The 14,435-nt window shown below is 43.6% G+C and overlaps 1 protein-coding gene across 1 annotated transcript in view; it reads right to left on the bottom strand.

The window, feature by feature from the left end:
- The window catches only part of FAM81B (family with sequence similarity 81 member B), a 627,314-nt gene that overhangs the window by 327,052 nt on the left and 285,827 nt on the right, over window positions 1–14,435 (bottom strand). Inside the window, exons 4-5 of the mRNA XM_069627645.1 lie at window positions 8,861–8,979; window positions 2,519–2,648 (exon numbers count right to left, since the gene is read on the bottom strand). Coding sequence (XP_069483746.1) covers window positions 2,519–2,648; window positions 8,861–8,979 — 249 coding nt within the window. The remainder of the gene's footprint in view (window positions 1–2,518; window positions 2,649–8,860; window positions 8,980–14,435) is intronic.

Genomic DNA, 14,435 nt, shown 5'->3' with positions numbered 1-14,435 from the left:
AAACAGGATGGTCTTGTTAAAAGCCGGAAGCATCCCAAATGACATAAGCATGTTACTGTTCCTAGTGCTAAAATTCAGGTTTTGTAGGTGTTCGTCCCTCTACTCTTTTGAACTTTTGCTATATTTGTACTGTACTACAAAAGCTAGAACTAAATTATGATCCACCTTGTTGGTGTCTGGTGACATGGAGTTCGGATGTATGTGATTTCTTAGAAAATATTTCACCTAATGGAGATTTCACCAAATTCATTTCACCAGAAATCTACTTTTTATTTATTCTACTTTTTATTTTTTAAATTGCAGCTGTAGACCCCCGCAGCCCCCCTTGTGCCTCCCTACCCTAATTTGGAGAAACTGGCCATCTCCCAGCTTAACCTCCATGCTGAATCTGTTGGCAGTCTTCATGACCATCAATCTGGCTTCAGAGCTGTCAGAAGCACGGAAACTGCTCTCCTGAACATCCGTGAGGACCTACTCTTGAACCTTGACTCCAACACTCCGTGTGTTGTCATTCTGCTCGATCTTTCTTCTGCCTTTGACAGTGTCAACCATGCCATCCTGCTCAACCATCTCCATGATAACCTGGGTATCACTGGTCAGGCTCTGGCGTGGCTGACCTCTTTCCTCTCCAATCGACCCTCCCAGGTCCAACTGGGGTCCTTCCTCTCTGACATCTTTTTCTCCACCTGTGGTGTCCCCCAGGGATCTAATCTCTCCCCCTGGCTGTTGAACCAGTACCTGGCACTCCTTGCCCACCGCATCGCCGCTCTCTGCCCCAACTTTCAGTGCTATGCGGACGATACCCAGCTCATTTTCAGGCTACCCTTGGCCTCCTCCTCTCCTTCCCTCATCTCCGACTGTCTGTCTGCTATCCAGGAATGGTGTGCCGCCAATGACCTCTGCCTTAATGCCAGTAAGACTGAGATTCTACTCATCGGCACACCCACTCCCTCCTTCCCTGCAGCTCTCTGGCCGGCCTCTCTTGGCCCTCTTCCTACTCCTACCTGCAAGGCAAAAAACCTCGGGGTTATCTTCGACTCCACACTCTCCTTCTCTCCTCATATATCTGACGTCTCTAAGAAGTCACACTACCAGCTGCACCTCCTCAGAGGTATTCTCCCCTTCCTCTCCTTCCCCCAGAAGCTCACTGTCTCACGAGCCCTGGTTCTCTCAAAGCTGGACTACTGTAACAGCCTCTATCTTAATCTGCCTGCCTCCACTCTCCGCCCTCTGCAACTCATCCAGAACAGAACTGCGAGACTTGTCCTTGGCATCAAGCCCAGGGACCGTATCTCTCCAGGACTGAAGTCTCTACACTGGCTCCCAGTGGCTGCGAGGATAAAGTTCAAAACCCTCTGCATTGTCCACAAGGCCTTCTGGGGCCTGGTGCCTAAATACCTTCAACTCTCTCTTCCTAAATATCTTCCTTCCCGAGCCCTTCGCTCATCCGTCTCCAACTCCCTCAGGGTCAGACGCTTCTGGAAGCAACAAGCTGGGGGTAGATCTCTCTCCGCAGCAGGGGCCTCCCTCTGGAACAGCCTTCCTGCTTCCCTGAAACTTGAGGAGAACCATCTCCGGTTCCGGAAGCACCTCAAAACCTTGCTCTTTGCTTCTGCTTTCTCTCTCCCTCTCCCCTGCTAATTCTTCGCTGAATCTGCACCGAATCTGCAACTGGGCCACTCTCGCCGACCTCGGTCCTGGGCCCAGCCACTCTCCACTTGCACTGCCTCCCTGGCAATCCCTGCACTGCGGGACTGTCTCTGTATCCCTGCAGCCCCCGTTCCCAGCACTTGTCTGCACTTACCTTGCACTTGCCACCAGCTGGCCCTTTATTTATTTTATTCTACTTACCTTGTACTGCACTTCCCCCCTCCCCTCCCCTCCCCTCCCCTTGCACTTCTCCCTTCCCCCAACCCCTGCACTTGCGCGATCTGAATGACACCTGGCCTAGTAGGATCGTTGTCCGTCTTCCCCTTGTTCCCCCCTCCCTGCCTCGTCGCGCCTTGAAACACTTGAAATACTTGTGTATAGGCGCGTTACAAATGCCATATCATATATCATATCATATACCCTTACCCCACACCCCACCTATTACGCATTACACATATACCATTTTCGGTGAAATTTCATTAGGTGAGATGGTATTTGAAGAAATCTATGGTAACGGTCTAGTTCTTCATATGAAAAGTTGAAAGTTTGGAGGTTGTCGATTTATTATGAATATTGAATGTTTGCCTTGTGATGAACACTACTGTGGAGTTCCATTTGGTGAACTTTTAACAACTGTATGGTGACCTACTTATTCGTCAACTTCGGTTCTTGCTCATTTGAATGCAATGAGCAGCAGTGGCCCAAATAAAGACAATACGGCACCAGACTGCATATTCTCCTTTTAATGCCATCATTAATCAAGTTTATATCCCACTTAAATAGTTGTTTTGTCGGCCTGCCACTGAACATCAGATTGAGGGGCATGGGGGCTGCTCACAGCTGGGAAGAGGGTCTTTCTTGCACTCACCTTGAGATCGGACTCTCTAGCGTGTACCTCCAGGGCTGCTCTTAGGCCGTGGACCTCTTTTTCTTGCTGCTTCAACTCCTGCCTTGCTGTGGTTAGGTCTCCAGACAACTTCGAAATGCTTGCGTCACATCTAGAATTGAAATAAAAATGTACTTTTAAGACCTACAGCGTTTGCAAAATGACATGCATTTATTGTAGGCAGACCCTGGAACGAGCATGGAGGAGTCCTGACAATGAAAGAGAAGAACAATACAGGTAATTATTTCAGTAGATAAAATTATCCAAAATTATTTTGCAATCATGAGTTAAGTTACAGATATTTCTATAAGTGGTAGTTTTAAATTTTGCTTTGCCTGTAATCAAATCTTTCTCTCGCACGAATAAAAATCAGGAGAAAATGCCAAAGTTTTCAGAAATATTCAGAAAATGGCTATGATAAAGTAGCTTGCTTCTTTCTGTTTGCAGTTACATTCCTTTTGCTTGCTGATGCCTTAACAACACCTGGCAGTCCTGGTGGAGAATCTGGCAGAAAGCGCCTGGACGCATCCACTTCTGCAGCCTGGAGCCTTCATGCCAAATTCTACCGATTCGCTGCGTGAAGCGGTGCCGTGCAGCAGAATCTGGGCTTAATGAATCTCCTCCGTGTGCACATGTATGCACGATGGAGCTCACAATGCAAAACATGGCGGCTGTCATTCCCGTGATCCATACGGTCTCCTCCTGCTTTTAGAAGGTGCCGCCCCAGGGAATCCAGCCTCTCGGGGGGCATCGGAGTGCTGCTCCCACAGAGACGCATGTGGATTGAATGCACGCTGAGGACAATCCAGCAACCAACGCTGGGCCGGAGCTTCTTTACAGGGATCCCACAATGTTTGGGAAATTATTGAATGCAGAAGTAGTCACTGAAAGTCTTCTTCTGTGTCTTTTTCAGTATCCATCCCGCCTGACCGAGGCTGAAGATAGTATCAGCCTTTTGACCAAAAGCAGGTGGATAGACCATCTCACCTTGAAAGACCAGCTGGCTTCAAGATGGAGCTAGTGTGGGGATCCTAGCGAAGGGGTTACGCAATCACAGTGGCTGTGATTGGTGATGATTTCTTTGAGCAAATGGAAGACCGCATTCAAAGGCACAATACCGCCTCTGGAAAGCCCAGCCCTACATTGACAGATTCCAGTTTTTGAAAATAAAACCTGATGACTGGGCAACTACTCTAAAATCAGCTTATGGAATACATTGCTTGAATCAAAAGATGTAATCTGGGCCTGGTAGACTTTATCATAGCATTCCTACATAGAGTCAACCACAGTGCCACCCTGGATCAGGGCACTCACTCAGCCCACAAATGTCAATGCGCAAGTGCAAGGTCACTTTTAAGGTATACAAACAGTCCATGGACAGTTCTGTATCTAAGCACGAGGGTGGGCGTCTTTGTTGAAGTCAACCAGGGGCCTGTTGAATCGACCTGCAGCTAGCCAGGGTGCTGACCATTTAGCGTCGAGGTCTAGGGTGGAGTATGTGGTCATAATGTTCTGCTGCCGCTGGGATCCGGAGGGGCTGACCCTTGTGGTTCTGTTCTTTATGGTTCCCCCCGAAAAGAACTGATTCCCAAAGTAAAGATTTTGGGAAGCGATGGCAGGTTTGGGCCAAAAATAAACTTGCAACTAACATATACACACAATCTCACCTTACACAGACTCGTAACTGAAATATGTTTTGTATTGCTCAGCAAAGCCCAATTTAAATGTCGGTAACATCTGTTCCTTAGTCTAATTTATTCTAGGATGTATGGTCCACCATCGGAATTGAACAGGAAAAAAAAATATTTCGTTATTACATAAAGTCTCCAGCTATTTTTAAAGAAGGCTTGGTCCCCAGGGAAGAATCTTTTTTTGGTTCTCATTCCAGCCGAGAGAATCATAACTGGGCCCACTTCCTGCTCCCTGTAAAGTAAACTTACTTGGTGGTGGACCATTTTCCACAATATGGCTGCCACGTTTTATTTGACGACATGATAAAAACACATATGGCCTCATTATGAGTATGGCAGAATTATCTGTGGTACTTCTTGAATACTTGTTTCCTGTAACCGCAAATTATAATCAATTACACACAATTATTCTCCAGAAAATATTCCCCCGGGCACTACTGAAAAAATGTGTCGTGAAAAGTCACAAATTGTGATTATTGAATATGTTCCTCTTTAGCGCCCTGTTAGTTTTGTTTAAGCCTTGTTCAATGTTGCATATGCAAAGCCTTAAACTTCAGAATACACCAACTTAGAAAACGCTTCGTGAAAGAGTGAAGGACAGGCCTCCTCTGTGTATCTGATGATTAAAGACAATGAAGGGGGAGGAACACTGTACTCTGTGCACATTTCCATACACCACCCTTTGGCCACTGCCTTTATGGGGACACCCACCACTATTAGTTTGCATTTCTGTCCCAAGTCCCTTCTTGAATACTGTAAGATGCAGAGGACCATCTGGAAGCCCCTTGTTTTGTATGTAGATTTCTATGGCAGCAAGCAGATGCTACCCTGGTTTCCATTTCCTGAAAGGGAGCGGGTGCTTTGATTACGCTCCCATAATGCCTTTGTGCGCCAAGCCTTGGCAGTGAAAATCCCAGACTTCAGAGTCCTGCCTTCATGATACCAGTCATATCAGGACAAATTCCAGCTGGAAACTGTATAAGGAGCCAGACTGCATAGTGGACTTTTGAGCGGAGTAGAAGAATTCATCTCTTGCTCACTGTGCAGCGGGGGGCCTTTGGAAATGACAACCGCCGTCTACAACCAGCAAGGAGATGGCCAACGGATCCAGAGGCCCAGATTGTGCAGTAGGAGGAGAAACATCTTAGAGGAAAGTCAATTTTAGATGTTTGGTAGAATCCTCCTGTAACAAGGGTGATCCATCCTCTTGTACAATGCTAAGGAATGAGGCAGGATATCAGACGTTCGAAATCTGATTTTCAAGTTAACAGTCTAAAGCCTTAACAGCTCTACTGCTGAGAATGCCAACTTCTCATTCTTGGCCCTTATCCCTGGATGTTCACATTCTGGGAAATTTAGCACAAATTTGCAGCAATAAAGGTGTTACGATTACAATCAATGGAGTCAATAGTGCTGTGGAAGACCCTCTCGCTATTTCGGAAATGTATTCTTGATAAACCTCCCATTTCATTCGAACTACTAGCGAATAAAGAGGTAATCAATGCAGATCCGCATTTCAATGCTTGGAAACAGAACTGCTTCGAAATTCTGGAACATCATCATATCAAAATGGACACGCTAAAAGATAATCCCGAGAAAGCAAAGAAAAAAATACGAGAAAATGACTGGATAGCCACTGATAATCTAAAGAGGGAGAACACAAAGTGTTATTATATCATCTGGGAGCGCAAGGCACTGAATGATCCTCCACCTTATCTCCGAAGATTTCCCTCCTCAAAATATAGGGATCTCTTGATGAGAGTCAGATTTAACATCCTGCCAACAAGAGAAGTGCAATATTTAAGGAAACAAATTCCAAAGGAAGCTGCTATTTGCCGCTTCTGTAATGCTCCGGACATCTTGGAATCAGTAAAACATTGGACGTTTTCTTGTCCGGCCTTAATCACCCGAAGGAACTTATACCTAGGAGATTGGGTGGATAACATAAATATACTGACAGATGAGGATTATTGGGAACGAGTTCTGACGGTCCAAAAACTTGGTCCGACCCTGGAAGTACTACGATTCATAGAATCGATATTAAAAGGTATAGAGGGTAACAATGATGAAGTGGAAGAGGAGGTTGAATCCTCGTAAGGATGGGGGGGTCTGGAAAAGGAAAAGGACATTGACTGTTTCCTGGCTCTTTGTTAAAGGTTGAAAATTTATTTAACCAATAAAACATATAATAAAGTGAAAAAATAAAGGTGTTAATAGACTATTCCATTACTACTCAATTGGAAAAATATTTGTATTCTTCAGCTAATAGTAGGGCAGAGCCAAGGGGAGAAATGACAGATTTCTTCACCATAGTTAAGGCCGTATGTCCGGGCTGTTTACTGGCTCCCAGCCTTTTTTGCTTGTACAAAAGTCAGATAACAAATGAAGTGAGCAACTGAGAGGCAGACACCACAAAGTTGAATGGTAAGAAAATCAGAATCATTTTGTATGCTGACGATGTCGTATTAATCTCAAAAACTGCATTGGGGCTGACAAAGCATTTAGCATTATTTTATGATTCCGGCCGTATAAAGGGGCTGAAAGTTAAGGTGGCAAAAATAAAATTAATGATATGCCGACAAAAATAGAAATGGTAAAAAAATTGAATTTGGATTGACAGGAATGAAAATATAGGAAGTCAGACAAATTGATTAGGAGAGGAAGGATCGCTGTGGGGCAACGCATTTGTCTTGGAAGCAAGACAACGCAGTGCAACACAGACTTGAATCCCGATCCCCCGCTTAGAAGCCACTCCTGCGTGTTATAAATGAACAATTATAATTATAATAATCTAGGGTATAGGTCCAAGACAGCGGGCAAATGGAGTGCCTAGAAAGAGAAGAGTGCTGTATTGTTGGCCAGATCAATCCAAATGGTAGCTAAATGTAGTGCCACCATAGGGAACAAGTCCACAGCATCACCCATAGAGGTCTATAATGAGCAGGTAGTCAGTGATGCAGCGAATAGGGCAGAGCTTTGGAGTTATGAGCCCACTAAGAACAGCAACTATTTCCTTAAGGAGATTATTAGGATGATCAAAAATGCTTCAAATACTCTAACACATCTAGAGTTGAATCATATAGGCATGGATAAGAAGATTAGTGTAAAACCCCCGCTATACTCGATTCACCTATGGACTAACCCAACCTTATAGATCTGCAGAAATGAGTTCATGGAGATGCGTATTGCTGACTCCTTAAGATCTCTTAAATAGGCCACGCACGTAAAGACGACGGAGGTAACATTGGGTCTCCCTGATTTTTGGCATAAACCCGAGACCCTTACGAGAGGAGTTCAAATCCAAGTTCAGGGAGTTCTCAAAAACAATAGCTCCATCAAATATGTGGAGAAGGCCTTCACTAGTGAGAGCTGTCAACAACTATATCTACATGGCCATAAAAATGACTGGGGAATTCAAAACGTACCTTGATAATATTTACCCGATAGCCCAGAGATTGATGTACTTCAAATGTGGAATTTTACCCGTGGGGATAACTATAAATAAACAGAATAACAGGAACCTGCAGCACTGCCCTTTCGGTCTTAATACAGCTGAGTCCATGCACCATTGCTTATTTCTCTGCCCGGCTTCTAGAAATCCACGAAAGAGGAGCTTGAAGCCTGTGCTCCTAGCGGCTGGAGTCAGAAGCATGGGCGAAGCCGAGAGATTCTGTTGGTTAACTGATCAGCTAAAGATTATATTGACAGGGGCTTGATATCTGGAACGTGGCTGGGGTTTAAGAATGAAAAGCTTGTAGAAGATGGATAGCCTGAGTTTACTGCTGTAATTAAGGCTGAGCATGTATAACAGACGAGGTAATGAGGTTTTAGAACTATTGAGTACATCGTGCGGGGGTGCAGCCATTGAGACGTAGGACACGATTATTTGCCTATTTAGACTCTTACCAGGGAGGTGAATTAATTACCAGCAGGGCCAATCGAAAGACTGTCGCTGCCCACCCACTGCTCATTTTTTACAATATCATTCAGGAAAGATAACGATAGATCCCGCACACGCACTTTATCTGATGTATACATGTCAGCTTCATTGATGATATGTGTCAGGAATGGTACTTTCATGTCACGCTTTCAGGGGTTTCTTTAACTGAAGGAATCGTAATCATTAAATATAATTTAGGAATGGTGATTTTTAGGTTATGCGCCCGCGCTTTACCAGAAGCTTATCTGGCAGTTTACTTGCTGGCATGTATCAGGAATGGCACTTTCATATTAGGCCTGGAATGGTTCATGTAATTAAAGGCACTGAATTGTTTTTTTAAATGCATTTTGCTTTGCCCATACTTTCGGGATCAGAGATATGGCACTTGTGCTTGCACTTTAAATGGCGCTTATAATGGTGATTTATTGATGTACAGAAGTGCAACCACTGTTTTAATGTCAGCTCAGAATGCATTGGCATACATTTTGATTTGTTTTTGGGTTATCAAGAAGGCTGTCTTGTATTATTGTTTTGTTGGTATATATATGGTGTGGCTTTTGTAGCAAATGAAATGAAACCAACATTAAAGGGTTCAGGACCCATTATTACAATTGGCATAATTTATTTTATTTTCACATTTATAAAGCGCACTAAGCCCAAGGGCATTAAGGCGGTAATGTCCACTGTACATACCTGGCTACTCTTCCTCGCAGGTCTCCAATCCCAATGATATGCTTTTGGTCTATGCTTTGCACGGCATATGTGGTCCCAGTGCTCAGGCCATCTCTCGTCCTTATTTGTTGTTCTAAGGCCTGAAAGTTACAGATTGGGATTTTAATCCACAGCAAAAACAATAATATGTCAAATGTATTCAATGAGACATTCACAAGGTGTCAGCAATTAGTAACAATCATTATAGCCATAGGGTCAAACCTCATGAAAGAAAAAGCACGCCGATCAGCCCATATCTAAGCCTACTTCCAAGCTTGTACACTCTTTAGATGGTTGAACAGAACGGAGCCTAAATGCCTCAGACTTGCACAGCCAACTGGTGCCAAATCTTTAGAATTGATGGAACGTTCCTGCCTCTTGGACAATACTTCATGCGCTTCTTCCATGAGCCAGTCTCAGACCTAATGTTGCACCTTCCAACCCCCTTAAAAAAATGGACATTTCTTTATTATAGTGATACTAGTTCATCTATGAGGTGAGACTTCTAGGGGACTATTCTTTCCCCGGTTGAACAAACAGTTCATGGTTTTACCATCTAATGCCATTGCATCCAAGGACATTCCATCACATTTTTTCCATCTAGAAACTTTGCATCTAATGCATTTTGTTGGGTCCCCCCCAAAACCCGTTTTTTACCCTTTATAATGCACCTAAACAAAAATTAACCCTTTACCCCACAACAATATGTTTTTAGATGGAAAAAATTAGATGGAATGGCATTAGATGGAAAGACCACATACCTGAGCAAACATAAGAGGCCCAAGTGCTAAAATATTTATGGTTGTGATATCAGTGACCAGCTATTTTTTTTCAGTGACTAAAAAAGGCCATATTTCGTGAGAGTATAGCCAATCATGCTATTCTCCTCAATCATTTGAATGGTTTATGAATACTGGTAATTAGTTTGTTAGTGTGCAGTCACATTTTATCTTCTAAGACATACAAAATCACAATGCGTGCATCAAGAAGCGATATCGCTATAATATATTTAATATTGCTTTCTGGAAGGTGCTTAGCAAGTCACTGGTCTGCAGGGGATGAAGGTAACTTCCCCCGTGCTCTTATCCTTTCAACGTGAGGCAGAAGGCAACTCTAATTGGCGTCCACACTAGTTCTACTAGGTTCAATAACCTCTATGGTTGGTTTGGATCCTAGCCCCCTTTCCCGAATCCCCACGCTCTTCCACTTCTATTGATCATCCCAGCGCTCTTCCATGCCACCCTTCTACCATGTAGGGAAATGTAACGCCTATCACATCCATTCTTGGCATGCTCTTAGGGACCCCTCCCACTAGAAGAGATATCAGAAACACATTGCCTGTGCAAGCTTATTTGATTGCCAAGTATCTCTGTCAGTGTGACAGTATCAGAACCGCTCAGAGTCATCAATTGTAAAGGTTTATTTGTATTTGTTCAGAGTACGTCCTCATAATGATACACTAGTTTTGTTTTCTTACACCACTTTGTGCTCCATTTAGTAAAAGGACCATAGTCATTTAAATGGTAGATTTTCACAAAACAGGCTGATCAGTGATGGTAACAGCCCTGTGCGCCAGGTCCTATATCTCACTCTAAACGCAGGAATCCAATCTCAGTACAGCGGATTCGACCGGGATTTTTTACTAAGCTATGTTAACAATTTCAGTTTTGTGTCACTTACTGTTTGCACCAATTTCATCCAATGCTTTAAAACACGTGTGGATTTCCAACCCCAAAATCCAGCTTCACTGTAAACATGAGGACGAGCATCGCCTCTTAAAGCCCGGTGCTGGTAATCAAACTGCCCCCTGAGTAAGATTACTGTGGAAACTGTCCAGTAGCCTCCATGCATTCTCAAATAAGCCGATAGATCTCGCTTTGCAAATCGAGATCGCTTAGAGGCAGCTCTGGTATCGCTTTCCTGATACGCTTGTTTTTAGGATACGAATGGGTCTGAGAAGTGAGGTGAGAATATTACCAGTGGCGCAACCCATAATTTGGTGGCCCCGCTGCAAGCCATGTTGAGACCACCACCAGCTCAGCAACACATCACGGTTAGCACCACACTCTGGGCCGGCCTAGATTACCACGCTTGCGCAATACACACAAATGTGCTGCTTCATGGGTAAGCCGCACACTGTACTATGAGAAGCATATTATATATATATATATATATATATATATATATATATATATATATATATATATTTCATTGCATTATAGAGCACACTTTCTGAGAAAAATTGACTAAAAAGCCAGAGCGTTTGCAATTGTTTTGTAGGGTAACACCAGTCCAAAAATCCAATACATGCAAGTCACCAACAGTGCACAGGAACATTAATGCTTTAATTAATGTAATACTTTGCTATTAAAAATGCCATGTCACATTGAAAACATGACCAACTGGCTACACTTTATAGGCCCAGTCTAGACACATAATAACATATTGCAGTAAAGCATGCCAGGCCACATTTAGACATACCTAGACTGGTTGCACGAAAATGCCAGTTGAGGAAATAACCCATATCATAGTTGTTCTATCGAAGATGCCCAGAAAAATATGCAATGCCACAGTAAGAAATGGCTAGACTGGCAGCGCCAAAATGCCCCTCTTGCCACTAATACCATGTATCAAGTTGGAATACTAGGGGGGTTAGTCACCTTACGGTGGCAGGGGGGCCCTGGCAAGTTTTGGCTAACGTTGATGTTTTTCTTTTGCAGGAGACCTGGCTCGACTGTCCATTACATGTGGAGGGTTTCCATCTACACCAAACAATGGCTAACATAGTCCCCAGGGGTAGACCTTTTGCAGGCTTATTCTTGGCGTGAGGCACAAAAGAATTGACCCACGCCTGGTGGTGTTGATGCCAGTTGGGTGTAATGTACAGGTTGTAGAGCTGTGGTCAGATGTTAGCGGGTGACTTGGAGGACGCTGCTTATAAACATCTAAGCTCCCTCCTGTTTGAAACACATTGAGGAGGTGTATGCTGCGGTAGAAGAAGCCTCGATTAAGTGTAATGGCTCCCCTGCATAGCACCTTGTCCTCTTGGGAGGCAACCTCAGTGCTATGTGTTTAGGGGAATTGCAGTGTGCTCCCTACAGGAATGTGGTTAAACAGTGTGGGATGCTGCAGGGGAAAAGTAATAGAAAGGGAAAACAGCGGGTTATATACTTGAGACACTGGGATCTTGTCATGTTGAATGGCAGAACCAGGGGGATACCCTGGGATACTATACCTGGACCAGAAATAATATTCAGGCCACCATAGATTATTTCTTTGGGAATAATGCCTGCTTTATGGCTACTAAAGAACTCAGGGTGATCCCTAATGATCACAGCGATCATGATATACTGGCCCTCACTATTAATCTCCACCCTATGGCCTTTAATTTACAAGGCAGCACCGGGCTACAGTTAAATCATGGTGGCAACAGTATCCATTGGTCTGCTAGACAAATACATAAAGTGGGAGTGTTTGTTGCAGGGCTATCTAGTGATAACATTGAGGGCTTGGCCGCCCTTAGTTGTAATGAGGTTGAACAATGGCTTAAGGATTTAGCCATTAAAACTGGTTCTTGTCCAATGGGACCCCCCTTGTCCTGTAACAAAATTGTCAACAAATTTGATAGTGCCATCCGCAATGCCAAAAGAGTGATGCGCAGGAAATTAAGAGCTGATGCGAGGTGGGCAGTGGTCAGCACTTGACATGATTAGAAGGGTGAAGCTTATCAAGTTTAACTATACGCGTTGGCTTAAGCGCTGCAAGCATTCAATACAAAATACACATTGGCAAAGTATGTTTAAGGTTCTTAGAAGCGGTAACACTAAGAATATAGGGGCGACATTAGCCAGGGCTAAGGGGGACAGTAGAATAAATACTTTAAACCCTATCGGCCACCTGCTCTCCTTCTCTCATCTCTGATTGCCTATATGCCATTCAGGATTGGTGTGCTGCCAACGATCTCTGCCTGAATGCCAGCAAGACGGAGATCCTCCTCATCGGCACATCTTCACCCTCCTTTCCGGTCACTTTCTGGCCGGCCTCCCTTGGCCAACCTCCTACCCCCACCTGCGAGGCTAAGAACCTTGGGTCATCTTTGACTCCACACTTTCCTTCTCTGACCCCACACTTTCCTTCTCTGACCACATCTCTGATGTCTCAAAAAAGTCAAACTTCCTACTGCACCTCCTCAGAGGTACTCTGCCTTTCCTCTGCTTCCCCCAGAAGCTCACTGTCTCGAGCCCTGGTTCTCTCTAGGTTGGATTATTGCAACAACCTCTTTCTAAGTCTATACAAAAAGGATGCATAAACACCAAAAAAAAAATCCAGGACAGTGCGCCTTATAGGGTTTGGAAAGTATATATTTAATTCAATCATAAGTAAGCCCTTATAGATACCACGTGTTTCGGCCACTTTGGCCTTTCTCAAATCTGGGCTAATATTGACAGACTGTTCGGAATTAAAAAGTAAATGTGAGAACTGTATTACATCATACATTAAGAGCAAATAATAGTCATACAAATTGACCATTTGGTCACGTAACAATCATGGATTTCATTATATCAACATAAAGCATAATTTATGCCCAACGGTAAATTCAAATGTAAATAGGCGGGGAGAGATAGATAGGAGAAAGGAGAGAGACAAAAAAGGGGCAGGGGGAAAAACACGAACAAAAGACAAAGAAAGCAGATGAAATAATATTAGTAAGCGTTTACTTCATACTCATTGAACATAAGTTATCAGAAAATTATTATCAAGCTCACGTATATCCCAAGTCAAAAACTCACCCAAACTGGGGGTCATTGTATCCTTATTCAAACGCAAACATTTTGTTGGGTCAAATCCCATAGTAGTGGTATTCTGTTAGTGTAAGAGAAATATGAAAATAGGTTATGGAACAGGAAAAGCCTGTTAGCCGCGTTGAATACGCCATTAATGTGTGCTAATAGTGCACTACTAGAAACCGTATTAGTGTGCGCATTAACCCTAATTGGCTAGATTTAACCTGGTGGGGGCTCACCGCTTTCTGCCATGTCTCGTCTCATATGAGATCTATATATTGGCAATATTTCACTAATGCCACTCATTTAGTACCCAGTGTGCTTACAGACGCGCAGCAGATAAAATTAAAGACTATTCACACGCTAATCGGAGGTTATGGTATGGCGCCGTGTCTCCGCTTCCATAATATTAAACAGAACAACATATAAGTCTAGTAACTGGATTCCCCATCTCCTTTCCTGACTAATAGGAGTATATTGCTTACCTAAATCAGACGAAAATCACTCGCGTCGGCTTCAAACTGATGGGGGGCGCCATTTTGTAACTCTTTTAAAGGTTTCCATAGTAACTTAATGCTCCACGCAAGCCGGCGTGTCGTTGCTAAGCAACTAACTCAAAAAACACACAGAAATGTATAGGGCGGTTCAATGGGACTAATCTATCCAAACCATCATATGTCATAAAAAGGGGTGCAAATCCCTATTGCATTTTGCTTGTTTTGTAAATTCAAAATAGGCTTTGAGAGATTAGGATGCAAAAACGCGCCGGAGCA

This window comes from Ambystoma mexicanum, chromosome 6p, assembly GCF_040938575.1.
Source record: "Ambystoma mexicanum isolate Mex_15411 chromosome 6p, UKY_AmexF1_1, whole genome shotgun sequence".
Lineage (NCBI taxonomy): Eukaryota > Metazoa > Chordata > Amphibia > Caudata > Ambystomatidae > Ambystoma > Ambystoma mexicanum.
The sequence above is the reverse complement of the archived record's forward strand: the minus strand, read 5'-3'. Positions and strand labels throughout refer to the sequence as shown.